The following is a 15,839-nucleotide window of genomic DNA, read 5'->3' on the forward strand; positions in this document are numbered from 1 at the left end:
AGTGATTTCCCACACTGTTTCAATAAAGAAAGCCAGTGTCAGTCAGAAGAAGTATCCATCTTGTGCTGGGTGAGTCTGTGCTCAGCACACACTGCTGCAAACCCTTGCAGTTCTACCATGAGTCGCATAACAGCTTGTCCTTGTCTTTAGAGAGTGACAACTTGGAGCTCTGTGACCATGAGTGTCGGAACTCAGAATGTCCCACAGACATTCTCGGACGTTCCAGACCCAGGTCAAAAGCATCTGAGACCCTGGCATGCAGCAAGAGACCCCTGTGGCTTTGAATCTGACCCATGGAACAGTTTACCAACTTTGCAGGAAGAACAAGAAGTCACAAAAGTTTAGATATTGTAGTAGAAGTAGTCACGAAGTAAAGGGTAGGATTTTTGAGTGCTGTACAGGGGGGTTTTAAGCCTTGTACGCGGGGGTCCAAGTTTTGTACATGGGGGTCAGGGGCTCTAAGATGGAGGGACTTGGGTGTGCCCTGTCCTCTTTCTTTCTCCTTCCTAGCCTCCATGTCTTTGGTGATGTTGGCACTCACAGATTGGTTTAGAGTAGAAAGTCACCATTCAATATAGATAGTAGGTATTGGAGAGAAAGCATAAACATGTAGTACGTAATATATGATATAAAAGATAGCACCAGCCCCCTGGAAGGGCAGTGTGCCTTTGTCTGAGCTGCTGAACGGGCCACAGCAGCTCAGGAGAAGAATCTTGTAGATAACCAACAATAAACAACCTTGAGAACAGACAACAGAAGACTACTGAGTCTTTCTTCGAAGGCACGGGTTGGAGGAAGGACTTTTCCATCTTTCGGGGTCATCGCAATCCGGGGGTGAAACCCCACACATGAGAATTTTAATTATTTATGCCATTTTTAATCCTTGCGGTTTCATTTTTAAAAATTATTTATTAGGCAGTCTTGCCTGTAGTTTCACAAGGGATCAGTTGGCAAGAATGGGCCCTGGTAGCTTTCTGTATTCATTTTCCTTTGCATGATAAAAACAAAGCGCTGCCTGATCTGTGTGTCTTCAAACCAAAGGATGGGATTGAGGGGGGATTGGGATTTTTATGTTACTTGTTGCTAAACTCCTTGCAATAATTCTTCTTCATTTAAATACTGCACCCATATCTATCAGTTGAGTAAGAATTAATCCATAAACCTCCAGAAACTACCTTAAAAAGAAAGTATGCCAATGGTTCTGGCTCTAATTTGGTAGTTGCCACACGTCTTTTTGAGCTTTTTTCATCTTTCTCTTTTATCTTTCTAGTTTATATTCCTTTCTCCAGCTGTTCTATTACAGTGATCTTATAATTTTTAATTTTCAGTGAGAAGAATTGAAGAAGTCTCCAAATTCCTGCCAGAAAACCCTAATCTTTTAGTGTTTAGTTTGGGTTTTTTCTTGACAGGATGATAAATACATTGACAATATATTTTTAATTCAATTTTGTCATAATTTCAGTGTAAATGTTAACACGGTAATAACAATACCGTTTACACATTGGGAGAGCAGAGATGTTGAATATTTATACACACTTCTGCTATAGTAGCCTTAATAGCATAGTAATGCAACCACATTTTCAGCCTGAGTAAATGTAATTGCTTCCGATTCTGTATGTTCACAAGGTCTATTTCTTCAGCTAACATAAGCGAGGAAATGCAGAATACTGATATGCCAGTGATAAACATTGTGTGTGTTTGTGAGTGTGGAGCTTGAGGCACCACCCCTGATGATCCACACACACAGGTGTGCTCTGGGAATGCTGCAGAAGGTTTAACAAGCTGGGAGCCAGAGTGCAGGACCAAGAACAGACGGATACAGCCTGCACACCACGACCCAGCAACTCCTTTCCCAGTCAGCCTGCTTTGCCTTTGTGCCCCTGCAGCACAGGCAGGCCCAGGGGGCTCAGGCAGGACAAGAGGACTGTTATAGATACATATTATAATATTGGCTTTTCGCAAATATTAAAACGGATTCTATATGTGTGGTGTTAAAGTAACTTTGTTTTAAAGATACAGTTTTCATTTCTGTTGTTAGTTAAGCTTAGACATAGTAGTGAAATAGCTGATGTGAGGATGCTTGTGTTAAAATGCCTGCTTGGATGGATAACATCTAATGAACCTGTGAAGAGGACACCTGCTATAGATATGCCAACTATCAGCACTCACCGCCTGAAGATGGTGATGCCTGGGGCCAAAACTGAAGGTGATGATAAAAAAGGACTAAAACCACAACCAAGGAATATATGCACGCTCTTAAAAGGTGGATCCAAGGAGGAGACATGCTAAACAATTCTTGGAACACGTAAACTAGTTTGGGGGAAAGTTTACTATGCATAAGGGTCTATGAATATGCAACAGGCTGATATAAGAGAAAAGGTACATAAGGGGTATCCCCGAAGATAACAGTGTGTGCTTGGCTGAGTGCTAAGATGCACCCGGCCATAATAATATTTGCTTTGTCTCCTATTGTCCTTTATTAAATTTTTTGAATTTTCACAGGAGAGTGAACGTGTTTTTCACAGGGCATAGACCAGAGCTGCACCAGTGGTGATTCAGGTTGGACAAGAGGAGGTATTTCTTCACTGAAAGGGTGATTAGACACTGGAACGGGCTACCCAGGGATGTGGTAGAGCAGCGGACCCTGGAGGTGGCACAGAGTGCCAGGGTCTGTCTGACACGGTGGTGTTCTGTCACAGACTGGACTCGATGAGCAGGGACGTCTCTTCCAAGCCGATGGATTCTGTGACTCTGTGACCACTCACCTCAGGGCTCGGTTTTCCCGGATTCCCCGAGCGTAGGGAGCCCCTGCGGCCGCGGAGCACCGCCCTGAGGAGAGCCGGGCCCGCCCCTCACGGCCCGCCTAGCCCCGCCCTTCCCCTCTCGCCCGCCATTGGTCCGCTCCTTGCCCGCTCTCCGCCAATCCCCGGCCGCGCTGCCCGGCTCATCTCCTACTCTTCCCGCGCCCGCGGCCGCCGGCGCGCCGCGAGGCGGGGTTGTTAGCCACGCCCCCTATATTAGTCACGCCCCCTCGCGAACGGACCGGGTGGTGATTGGCCAGACCGGGCGGAGGCGGGGCCTGACCTGGCGGGGGCGGGGCCGGGGCCGGGCCATGGGCGCGCCGGGGGCTGCGCGCTCCCGCAAGGTGCGTGAGGGCCGGGGGGAGCGGGCGCGGCGCGGTTCTCGTTCGGGGCCTCCTCGCCAGAGCCCGGGTGTGCTCGGAGGGGATGGGGGGGCGCCGGGGATCCCCCCCGCCGTCCGCGTAACGATTCCTGCGCGAGGTCCGGCCTTCCGAGGCCGAGCCCGGCTTGCACCGCAGCCGCCTGACGGTGGTCCTGAGGCGCCGCGGGCGGTTCCGGGCCTGCCTGTCTGCCCGAGAGCTCCCAGAGTGGCTCCGGCGGAAGGCAGCGAGGATCAGTGGGGTCTGCAGCATCTCCCTGAAGAGGAAAGGCTGAAGGGGCTGTGTGTTCAGCCCCGAGAGGAGATGGCTGGAGCGGGCCTTACCAATGTGTATGGATGGCTAAAGGGGGGTGTGGGAGGATGGAGCCCGGCTCTGCTCGGTGGGGCCGAGCAGTAAGACACGAGGCAGTGGGCAGAAACCGATGCACAGGGAGTTCCACCTGAATACGAGCAAGAAGAGAGAGGATGTGGAGTGTCCCTCACCGGAGGTGCTCAGGAACAGGTCAGGATGCAGAGCTGTGCCATGTGCGCTGGGATGGCCCTGCCTGAGCCACTGTGTCCCTTCCAGCCTCACCCATGCTGTGGTTCTGTGACTGTGGTTGTGTTCCTGTGCTGTGTGCTCTGGCCATAGATGGCTCATAAAGTCCCTACAGTTCAGGTCTGTATTTCTCAAGCATGGTTTCCGTTTGAAACACATTTGTACATCAGCTCTTGGGAGAGTCCTTAAGTGAGTGGCTGTGTCTGTAGAATGCTGTGGAAATTACCAAAGCATCCTGCTGTCAAGGCATATTTTGTGAAATGAAACCCGCAAGTCTCAGGCTCTACTGGCAGCAGTTGCACCCCTGCCTTGAGAGCTGTAACGTCCCTTGCACTGATCCACCTTGGCAAAAGTTCTTGGAGTTGGTGGGCAATAGTAGTCTTCAAGTGTTATGAAAATACTTTAAGAAAATCAAGGTGTATTTCTGTAATCAACAGGCTCTGTCTTCTGGAAGGCTGTCAGGAGCAACTAAACTAACAAATGGAAGAAATCAGTAAGACCTTATTCACTAATACTGTTTTAAATTGAGTGTATATGTGAGCATTTGGGAGCCTTATATTTATCATACCTCAATTGAACAAAAAAATCCTTGTGTGTATATCTAAAACACATTGAACTGAAAAGTTTTAAGCAGCCCTTGAATAGACAGGCACAAACTGAATAGAAATTTTGCATATAAAAACACAGATTTCATTCTTCATGTTTTATTTATAAAAAGACTGAATTTATATAATTACTAGCTGTAGAGAGGAGACTGAATTCTTCTTTGATATAAATTGTTATCTGCTTAATATGTTTTTTGCAGCCATGCAGAGTTTTCAGAAATAGAAAGTTATTTTGTCCCATGATGGCATTAATTTTTTTATGCTTGCTATTATTGATTGAAAGTAAGTGATTTTTTACTTTGTTTCCCATTAAGGCGGTGGTATAAACAGTGAATTTCACTTTTTCAGATTTGGCTTAAAGAAAGGATGTCATTCTGCTGCAGAATTCTATTCCACTGAATCTGCCAATCAGGTAATTAAATGGCTCTTTAACACAGATAACCCTGTTGTCTAAAGAGAAGGGAAATAGGAATACCTTGAGTAACAGAAGAAAGCCAGATTAATTTAGATCCTAATTAATTTGCATCTGAACCTGGAATTGCTCCTGCAAGGCAAGCAGGAATGTCTGTACTGTGTCTTGCAGATAGCAGCAAATGGGCTTTGTGTGCAGGGAGTTTGGCTCTGACAGATCTCCTCAAGGCTCAGGATACGTTTTGCAAACACAAATAAGCTGCTTATGGACAAGGGCTGGCCCCCACAGAAGAGCAGCTGCCCTTGTTAGGTTTTTGTGCTGGAAAGAAAGAGTAGCACAGCCAGTGCTGCAGTTCTGGTTTTGTGTAGTCCTGAGCTAGTTGAATCCAAAATACAAGTAGGTTGTATTGTTTAAATGCACATAGAAGTGAGAATAAAAAACATACATGTAATGAACCTCAAATTGAGCAAATGGACATGGGTGCAACAGCACAATTCAGTTATTTTTCAGAATCTGTGTATTTGCAAACTTCCATGTAATTGCAGAGTAGTACATGGGAAATGACATATTTTTTTGGTTATGAGTTGTTGTTTGTCAGGTGGCAAATTGGAGCACACTCACCTCTAAAACAGCATCTTGGTTTACTGAAAGAAAACAGTGCTACTCATTTACTGACTGCAGTGCTCTTTGTGCAGGTTGATACTGTTCACAACAGACTTGAGCATTGTGCAGCTTTACTGAAGAATATCTTACAAAAGGAAGCTACAGGTTGTACCTATAAAAACACAAGTTACATGTTTAGGTTTTGTAATACTCTCTTGATTTGTTTTGTTTACCACTTTTTCTTTCAATCAATACTAGGAAGGGAGACTGTCCATAAACAACCTGGGAAAACAAGTACCTTTAAATTTACTTCCAAGCCTTTGCCAACCAAAGGAAATACTTCCAAGAAGAAAGGGTTAAAAAGAATCATTACTCCTGCCCCTGTCCAAAAAGAAGTTGGTAAGTGGGCTTTCTTAGGCTTGATTTATTTTTTTTCAAGCAACTTGGAAAGACTCCTCAACTTAGAGAGATTCAGTAAGGCTTCACATAATTGTTGCCATTTGTTACAGGTTGATCCTGGGCTGGTTCCACAAAAGGATGTATTATTTCCTTTTAGAAACCTTAAATGTTTACTAAACAATTACTGAAATTCACAAGTGTTTGAACTTCAGATACATGGAAGAAGGTTGAGTATATTTACAATTATCAACATCATCAGGTTTATCTGGTAGGAAGTGTGGAGGAGAATGGTAATACCCTCTCCCTATTTCTCTTGGGCAGGAAGGCATTGCAGTCCTTGGACTCAGTTTAGGATCCACAGGTAGAAACTGGTCTGAAGTTCAATGTCCAGCCGGGCTTTTCTCAAAGAAGGATTTGTGAAAACAGGGAAGTGTGGCTAGAAATGACAAGACCTCAAATGGTTTAGTGGCCAAAGCCCTGAATAGAAAGGTAGATGAAGTACTGTCAGCTGACTTGCTTCCAGGGGAAATATTTCATTTATTGTCATTTCTGCCTCTCTGCACCCTGTTTCTTCTGTGCAATTTCTAATCCAGTAGGTGGGTTTGGCCTATAGACAGGTGTGTAGCAGAATGCCCACTGGGAACTGTGCAAGTGAGCATGTAGCTGATATCTTCCCAGCATGGTAAAATTACTGAGTTTTAATTATACCTAAACAGAGATTTCAAGAATTGTTTTAGAACTGGCCTTCTGTAGGATTAAGTCTCTGTGCTTCCTCCAAGGACAGCTGCCTGTCCAACTGGTTTAGGTTGCTCTGTCTGGAAGAAAAAATGGATGGATTCATTTGCTAGTGAATTAAAATCTGACTGGTATCCTGGGCCATAGGATCTTTGTTTCTGTTTTCAAGGGAGCCTTCCAGAATCTGCCAGACAATACAATGGGTTTGTGTAGATCAAGAAGACAGGCAACATCAGATGGAGTTTTTTGTTCTTTCTTTTTCTATAGTGCCTAATAGAAAAGTTGCCTCATCTACCACACCTTCTGCTGAGAAGGAACTTTCCAGTGCAGCACAGAGTCAGATGGTTCAATCAATTCATGGGCCTTGCAGTGACCACTCTCCTGGGGCATATCAGAAACTGTATCAGCATGTGCAAACTCAGATGTCTCTGATAACTGGCCAACCCCCACAGAAGAGCAATGAAATTCCTACTGTAACTCCTTTTCCTACCACAAAGCAGGGTTAGTGGAACTGATAATATAGAGTTTACTATTTAACTGCATGAGTTTTGCCCACATTGCCCTGATCTATAATTGTTGTTTTCTTTTAGGATGTCAAAATGTTACAGCTTTGAATTGTCAGTTACCTACCTCCACATCAACACTGTCCCTGCAGCATTCAGCTAATGCCTTATCTACTCAGTCAGTAAGTAAAAGTTTGATTCTCACTATCAATAAAAATTGAATTAGCACTGCCTGCTTATTTATACATTTCCTTGTGTCAGTTTTCCTAATAATTTTCCTTTAAAAAAATTGTGTATTTCAAACTGTAGTGATGCACAGACAAAACACTGCTATTCAAAACACATTTTATGTAGACACCAAAAAATGAAATTAGAGGCATTTCAGCTGGCTGCTTGCTTCTGCCTGGGGAATTCTGTAAAGGACAGCAAACATGAAAAGTGCAGGAATTTATTGATTACTGTTAATTGCATTCTCAGTAATGCTCACTAGGATCATTAAGCAACTCCTGACAGAAGAACTCATGTATCTTATGGAGCTTTCCCTGCAAGTGATCAAGGCAATTATTTCTTCAGACACGCTGTATTATCTTAGAGCCACGTGTTAAAATGCCTATGTACTTCAAGGTATAGAATAGAGGTGATAGAGAATACCAGCTGCCACCTCAGGAAATGTGGCAAAGGGCTTGAATCTACCTTGAATCTGAAAGGCTGTAGATTTACCTTCCATCTGCAGGCAGTCTATGTATAGCTAGTGATGAGCTTGACTTTTAAAAAATACACCTACTTAAAATACTGGAAGGTAATAGTGTTGTCCTTTATATTTCTTTTCTTCCCTGTTCTGCTTGGATTCAAGAAACTGCTGAGGGTTTTCATTACAGAACTGCTGTAAAAGAACTGTGATTTAATGTTGCCAATAACATTAAAGGTAATCTAAATCAGATTTACGTTTTAAGTTCTCCTTATTATACAGGAAAATTATTCCATTATTAATTTGTAGTTGTTCTTAGAATTAGCAAAGAATGAACAAGTTTACATTGAATCAGACAAGAGTAGTGCTGTTTAGGATTTTTCTCCTAAAGATTTAAAAGCCATGTTAATTTTTTGTTTAATTGGAATATCTTCTATGCAGGGTGTTCCTGTAGACAGTGCCAATGAAAATGTGCCAGAGATGGGAGGACCTGTGGTTTGCCCAGTGGTTTCTGCTGCTCCTGCACAAACACAGTCTGGAGCTGCTGTTCCTGGTGTGATGCCCTGTACAGCACCAGGAGCATCAACCCCTTCAGTGCCGGCATTGCTCCCAACATCTTGTGCCAGAGAGATGGCCCCAAGCCAGGAGCAGCAGATTAGAGAAGCAGATTTGATGCGGTGCATCCAAGCCCTGCTACAATCCCATGAAATGCTGAATGGCAGGGCTGAACAGAGGGGCCACCATCACTGTCCAGCGAAACATGGTGGCTCATGTGACACAGAGGAGGATACTCCTGAGGAGCACAGTGAGGACATGGTCAGTGAAGAAGATGAATTGGATGTACTTGATGTGTCTCCAGTGAGAGATACAAGCTGTAAGACAAGTTGTGTGAAGAAAGTTCTAAAATCTAGAAAAGAAAGTCCGGAAGAAACAGCCCATAAAGTTAGGACTGTAAAGTATCTTATGGGTGAGCTCAGAGCACTGGTAACAGATCAAGGTGAGGATATATTCATTGTGCAGTAGGGTTATTACACACAAATAACTCAATTAAAGGAGTGAGCACTTCAGTTTCTGCAAGTTGTATGTGTCAGATGATATGTGACGTCTTATTGTGGTTTTTCACAACTGTAAAACCTTCAGGATTCACTCTGTATAAGTAAAATTATTTTTATAATATTTTAATTTTATCATGACAGCAAGATAAAGATTGTTGCTATTCCATATACAGAGCTTTCCCCTGAGAAGGGTCCTGGTGGGGACAGATTGCAACAGCAGTCCCACCTAGGCTGGTTGGAAAGGTGTTGGGTTGTGTTTTATTGAGGATGTAAAGCATAGTTTTCATACTCAAGCTCAACAATTTTAAATAAATATACTTAAAGATCAAATTTTCTTGGGGGGAAAAAAACACCAGCTACTATTAAATCACTTTGTAGGTTGCTTAATCATATGTAAAACATTAGTTATATTACAGATTTATGGGTTTATGGAGTCTCTTTCTTCCCTCACTTCTTGCAGGTGACTCAGAAATGCTGAGGTTGATGAGTGAAGTGGAAGACTCTGTATCCTTGCTCCCAGCTGTGGTGGGAAGTACGAATATCCAGGCTGAAATAGCTCTGGCTTTGCAGCCTCTGCGCAGTGAGAATGCCCAGCTGCGCAGGTGGGGAGCTCCTCAGCGAGCCTGGGCTTCCTGCACGTGCACCTAAAGCATCTCTAACTGCTCTGGTTTAAATCCCCTTTGTTAAGGCTCTTCCCTTTCTGTCTGTGCAATATTTGTGAATTAGAAAGTGTGCTGGTAAGGCCATACACTCTAAAAAGCAATAATTAACACACGGCATGGCTTTGGTATTTTGCTAGTATCAGTTACCTCATGATGGGGCCTTTAACTGGGTGGGGTGAACGCATCACTCTGAAAACTGCACTAACAAGATGGTTAGCCTGCTCATGTTCTTCTTGTAGTTTATTCTCAAATGCAGAAGTGTCTCTCATGTCAGGGGGTTCTCACATAACTGGGTAGCATTTACTTCAGAAGAGGGTTATATACCAGGATTTATCAGATACTTGGAAAGGGTCTTTTGTGTTGAAGTACCAGAATGTAAGAAAAATGTGTTATTAAGACTTCTGTGTGTTTCTGAAATATTCCCTGACATTTAATTCTCAAAAGCAACTTCTCACCAAACTAATTTGAAGTGCAGTCCTTTGGAGTGTATTCTAATATTTCTGAATTTGTGCTTTTTCACAATTCACATTTAGGAGACTAAGAATATTAAACCAGCAACTTAGGGAACAAGAAAGCAGTGAGAAGACATCAGGACAGAGCTGCAATTATGAATGTAAAGTACCAATAATGTTGCTTGATTAGGGGTGTATTTGTTAAAGCTTTATTACAGTAGCTATTTTTTTTTTTATTTCTATATCTGTAGTTTCATCTATCTGTATGTATTGTGGCCTTTAGTAGTAGCTGGACTAAGTGGGTCTAATGCTGGAACTGCATTTGCATGGACTGTTTGTTGGGCCTTTTTAGACTCCATGTACGAGGATTTGGCTCTTCAGCTGCCAAGCAGGTTATTTTTGCTTATGTGCCTCTGAAAATGAAGATGACTAATTAAATAATTAAGAAGAAAGCTTGAGCTTTTTCTTGTTGCAAAAAATAAAAAAAATCAACCCTTCTATCTGTAACCAAAATTCATATTACCAAGATAATTTAAAAACTTAGTTTGGTTTAGAAATTCAAGCTACCACACAAAGCACTTAAACATTTTATGTTTTACTTTTGGTAGTGGTTTCTTTGCAGTCCTTGAATATGATGCTCCAGAGTCAATTGAAAGAATCACAGAAAGGCCTTGACTCACTGCAGGCTAAAAATGAAGAACTACTGAAAATAATAGAAAGTCAGAAAGAAGAAAATAAACACCTTGCAAAAGGTATTCAAGATAAGGAAGAAGAATTGCTAGAAAACAAACAGCATTATGACATTCATTCCACCAAGCTCAAGATTGGTGCGTGTTTTCAATTTGGTTATTCTTTGTTTAGCGTTTTAAAAGTCAAAAGAAGTAATTATGTATGTTCTTGTTGGCATTTCAGAAGTGGAAGAGGCATTAGGAACTGTGAAGAGCCTTCAGTTTAAGCTGGAAGCTTCAGAGAAGGAAAATAAGATTTTGGCCATAACATTACGTCAGCGTGATGCAGAAGTTAAGAGACTGAGGGAATTAACCAGGTACTATTGGCTAAGTTTTTTTTTTGCCTCCTGACATTATTTTTCTTTTTAAAAAATCTTTCTTATTCCTTGGGGTTTTTGGGGTTTTTTTTCCATCCTGTGGAATAAAAAATATCTTGGTGATGGGAGATCACATAAGCTAAACCTTCTCTTTGCAGTTCATTTTGTTACAGTGCTGCTATAATTTTGTTTTAAAACAGAGTTGTCATATTCTGTGACTTGAATTCTGTGGTAAAGCAAAATGCTATCTGCCATAACTTATGTGAAGTCTTAACTCCTAGTAGCAGATCTATTAGATCTGTAAGGATCTATTAGCCACTAGGCACTATTGCTCTGAATTTATTTTATCTTGCTCTTCTATGCTGAAAATAGTGGCAAGCTGGGAGACATAAATAGCTTTTTACAGCTCTATAGTGGTGTGTATCTACAATTGCTTTGGATATGTTGGGCCAAGGAAATATTATCATGTTTTTAGTTGGGACTGATTGGAAGAGCAGAATATTTTGAATAGACATTTCAAATTCTTCAGTGGAAGTTTAGACACTTCTGTGACTGCTGTGCTGACCACCAGGTGGTGGTAGAATGATGTCACTTTACACGTGTGTCTGTGTATGTGCTAGAGACATAAACATCTAAAAGTTCATCTCTTTTGATGGACAGAGCAGTAAGTTAGAAGAATCATTTCTTTTTTTTTTTTTATTTAGATGCAATAGGAAGAATAATTCAGAGAACCTTTCTTAGTGATTTTGGTAACTGCTTCTATCAGCTTTGTAGCAGTTTCTTGGCATCAATTTATTTCATCATGTGCTGCTCAAAGCAGGTACACCAGGAATAATCTGGAGAACTTCATTGGGTTGTGCTATTTTTGTTACTTTTTAGGCACAGTGAGCTGAAGAAGAATTCCAAAAACTTGGAATTGGTTCACATATAACAATATCTAGACAGTGCATTGCAACTTTGCCACAGCTTGATAAATCTAATATTTTGTTTCTATAGAAAAGTTTTTAACTATTTATTTTTGGTGGCTGATTTTCCATCTGTTTGGTTGATTTTACCCTAACAGAACCTTGCAGGGCAGCATGGCCAAGCTTCTGTCTGACCTCACAGGGGACAGTGTCAGACCCAAACCTGAAAAATCTCTCTCAAAGTCTCGTTTGGAAGACCATGAAAAGCAGATGCAACCTGAGCTGTTTCCTGGGAGTACTTCAGTAATGACTTACCTTAAAACATTAGAAATGGATCATATTTTAATAGATACGAATCTTCAGTTCCCAAATAAAATTGGAGAAGTAGAAATGCAAAGTCTGTCCTATGAAAAGTTTGCTGCTGAAGGAAGTAAAATTAACAGTACATTCACAGAGGAGCAAACATCAGCTCCCAGAGGACCACCAGCTCCATTGAAGCAAGATGCAGAAACAGGGAGTGATTCTGGAACTTTATTAGATGACCAGACCAAGGTGGATGAGACAATTTATATTCCACTGACTAGCAGTGCCTCTAAAAAACAGCAGCCAGCCTCTGGAAGAAGTGGTGTGCTACCCCAGAGCAGAGGGGCTTGTCAGAGGCTGGATTACCACTGTGAGCTCCCAAGCTCTGTGCAGCAGTATGGATGTGAGGATCCAACTCTACTGGATAAATTAAATGCTGGGTACAATGTGAAAAAGACTGTGGAAAACACGCTTGAAGTTACAGGGGGTAAAGCGAAACCAGAAGGTGACAAAGTCCAAGTGAGAGCAAGAGGCGTTCCAAGTGGGGCTGCAAAAGATTTCATGGATAAACCAGACCAGCCTCAGCCTGGTCCATACCCTTGTGCATCGATGCCATTTCCAGCAGGGGTTTCTCACAAAACAGGCAGTAAAGCGGCTGATTTTAGTTGCATTTCATTTGATGATTTCTCAGGGAGGTCTGACTGGAGTGCATCTTCTTTCTCAACATTTACTTCTCGCGATGAAGAGGACTTTAAAAATAGCTTAGCAGCCTTGGATGCCAACATAGCCAGGTTACAAAGGACTCTGCAAAGTAACATTAGGAAACAATGAGTATGAGAAAGCAAAATGGGCTGCAGCTATTTGGACAAATTAAGTTTTTCTGAAGTATATCAAGTATGGTACTGATATGTATATTTGTGTGTAACAGCTTGTTCCTAGCTGTCTCAATTATGGATAGAATTTGTTCCTCATTAGGCAGTGGTGCTGTTCCCCTTGATGTGTACAACTTGAAATAACTGTCTTTTTATATAAAATAGAAATGGCTTTTTAAATTATTACTTATTTTATATTCTTTACTTGCAAAATTAAATGTACTCGTTTACTTGTGGTTTTTATTCCTTCCCCAAAGAACTGTTGTAAGGTGCTGCACACGAGCAAGAGATTCCACAGGTAGAGACCAGGGAGGAGCAAGTTACAGAGGAGTTCTGCAGGAATGCTGAGAGTTACAGTTGCTAAGTCAGGATCATGCTATTCCAAAACTAAAGACAGCCATCAATATGGGATTTTTAGTGTATGATACATCCTCTGAAATACACGAAGCAATCCCTTTTCACTCACCACTGCTAAAACTATTTTCTCTTTAGGGCATTGTACTTGAAGAAAGAAGTTGATGAAGTGGAGAGTCCAGACAAGGGCAAGAAAAGGATCATCAAATTTCCTTTGCTTTCTACAGTCCTGTTATAGGGCATGCTTTTACAAATATTTGCTTTTGTCTAAAGTAAGAGGGAATGTAGTACCAGTGGATACACACAGAACAGAAAGATGCTAAGGAACAGAAGCAGCGGAGCTGACACAAAGGAGACAAATGAGGCTTTAGCTGAAAGTTGGCAAACCAGTACAGTTAGGAAAGCACCAGAATACAGAGCCTGAGTAAGACATGAAAATTCTACAGTTGTTGAGGGGTCAGACATCTCTTGGACATTAATACAGAGAGTCTGACTGAATCACCTGAATTGGCTTTCCCAGGCATGGGAGTGGAACAGGGAATTATTCCAGCCTGTGCTTATCCCTGACAGGCTTTACCACATCTCAGTCTCAAGAATATGCATAATGTTTAAGTTACAGGTAGAGGAAGGTACCATTGCTACTATTCTGTGCCTCTTATACCCCCAGCAATGCTTCAGAGCTGTTTTTCAGGGAAAATACCTTTGGAAAAGGAACAGCAGCATAAAGACCTGAGTTTAAGACTGCTTTTTCTGCAGAATTGCCTATTATTTTTTTTCCTAGAAAACATTGTTGTCCTTCCTGGCACTCTTTTCTTGTATGTTCCATGTAGGAGAAAAGTCCCTCATGGTCATCTGCTTGTGTGGACATATTTAGTTAGGATGCTGTCCATGCATTGTGCTGGGGAGCAGCTCTGATTATTTTAGTTACTGGTAACTGAGTCACACAAAGGTATGAAGAGAACACACACTGCAGAAGATGCCAACTGGCACTCCTGCTTTGAAAAAGGAAAGTTAGACTAAATAGTGACTTCAGTCATTTAGAATGCTTTTAAGGCTTGGCCTGGGTTTCTCAGTATTCTCCACAGTCATTGTGCTCAGATTCAAAATAAGGTTGCTGGTATGAAAGCAAACAGGTTTTAATTAAGTATTTACAAGTAGTTTCAGTGTAGAAGCTAAGCAATATTTAAACAGTTATTAGGGAGTGGGTTAAAGACCACTCCATACAAGCTACAATAAATTCTAATCTTTAGAACTCACAAGAAACCTGAAAAACGATGGGAAGAATATTCACTAGTAGACAACTCATTCAATTTTCTCCTTGCACCCAAGACTTGAAAGAGGTTATTCCTTCTGGCCAAAGCTAATTGCAGCATGTTAAAGGCAGCTGTGGTGTCAGGATGCCCAAGCATGTTGCTCTTGTGTTGACAGCAGTTGCATTCACTTTTACTGGTGGGGGAAGAGGTTTCACCATCTTACTTGTTTCCTGTTTATGAAGTCAGTTCTATGAAAGCAGGAGATGACTACTGGAAAACACTCCTGGGCATAATGACATAGGAGCAGGTTGGAAATGTGTCTCCCACTTCCAAGGAGGAGAAACTTAGAAGAAGAGACAGGAAGGAGAGAGATTTTTTAATGGTCCTTTGTTTTGTACTCCACTATGTCAATCAGAGCTACGGCACCTTAATGAAATATAGAATTTCCCCTATATGGGCATTATGAATATGCACTGTTATATGCTCAGGAATAGCTGCTGTGAAACACCTCTTCTGTTGTATGGATTACCTTCAACAGCTCAAACTGCGACATCAGTGTTCATGATTTAATATTATTAAAAAATCTTCACCGTGAGGCTGGTGAGGCACTGGAGGAGGTTTCCCCCAAAAGTTGTGACTGCCCCATCCCTGGATGTGTTGGAGGCCGGGCTGAACAGGTTGTTCTAGGCTTTGAACAACCTGCTGTAAGGGACCACATCCCTGCCTAGGGCAGGGGGTTGGAGCTAGAGGGTGTTTTCCATCCCTTCCAGCCCCATCCATTCTGTGATGTTATGTAGCATCATCTAGGTTTTTCCTGTAAACACAGAAGTTACAAGAGTTTCATTTTAACAGACCATATTCTGTGAAGTTGACATCTGTGCCTTCCAGTGATGTGGAAAGAAAAGGAACTCTTAAAACATGTCCTCAAGCTCTTTCCCCTTTATGAACCCTTTCTCTTGTGGAGCATAGAAAAGATGAGGCGATACTCCAGAGTAACTGAGTTTAACCCACATATAATTAATTCCCTGCTCTGCTTTCTTGAGCAATGAGTGCCTGTAATCCAGTGTCCCATTCCAAGAACAGGGGAATGGTAATGGCTCCCTGCAAACACAAAGGATTGCTGTCTTACTACTGTGCCCAATTCCATCAAAAACTTTGTAAGGAACAAAATCTGCCTTTTTTGCTGAAGTAAAGCCAGTATTGCATCTCTGCGTGCTAATAAATGTCCTGGGACACCAGATGAGGTCAAGTAGCAACATCATTCACTTACCTATA

General features: G+C 42.0%; 1 protein-coding gene across 2 annotated transcripts; it reads left to right on the forward strand.

The window, feature by feature from the left end:
* Positions 1-3,092: 3,092 nt before the first annotated feature.
* CCDC14 (coiled-coil domain containing 14) lies at positions 3,093-15,565 on the forward strand. Of its 2 annotated transcripts, XM_038143395.1 has the most exons (13): positions 3,093-3,145; positions 4,156-4,211; positions 4,672-4,735; positions 5,431-5,503; positions 5,597-5,737; positions 6,740-6,973; positions 7,063-7,157; positions 8,105-8,660; positions 9,179-9,320; positions 9,914-9,993; positions 10,441-10,659; positions 10,745-10,877; positions 11,941-15,565. In XM_038143395.1, exons 1-13 carry the CDS (start codon positions 3,113-3,115, stop codon positions 12,914-12,916), a joined length of 2,802 nt encoding a protein of 933 aa, XP_037999323.1. In that variant the 5' UTR covers positions 3,093-3,112; the 3' UTR covers positions 12,917-15,565. The 2 variants fall into 2 exon arrangements, with proteins under 2 accessions (XP_037999323.1, XP_037999324.1); XM_038143396.1 differs by lacking the exon at positions 6,740-6,973.
* Positions 15,566-15,839: the final 274 nt, after the last annotated feature.

This window comes from Motacilla alba, chromosome 7, assembly GCF_015832195.1.
Source record: "Motacilla alba alba isolate MOTALB_02 chromosome 7, Motacilla_alba_V1.0_pri, whole genome shotgun sequence".
NCBI classification, from domain to species: Eukaryota; Metazoa; Chordata; class Aves; order Passeriformes; family Motacillidae; genus Motacilla; species Motacilla alba.

What these genes read in the sequence shown, in the direction of transcription:
- CCDC14 (XM_038143395.1), top strand. Translation starts at nt 3,113, where the DNA reads ATGGGCGCGCCGGGGGCTGCGCGCTCCCGCAAG. An exon ending in TTTTCCTACCACAAAGCAGG is followed by an intron (nt 6,974 to 7,062) that starts GTTAGTGGAACT and finishes GTTTTCTTTTAG; the next exon opens with GATGTCAAAATGTTACAGCT. An exon ending in ATGCCTTATCTACTCAGTCA is followed by an intron (nt 7,158 to 8,104) that starts GTAAGTAAAAGT and finishes TCTTCTATGCAG; the next exon opens with GGTGTTCCTGTAGACAGTGC.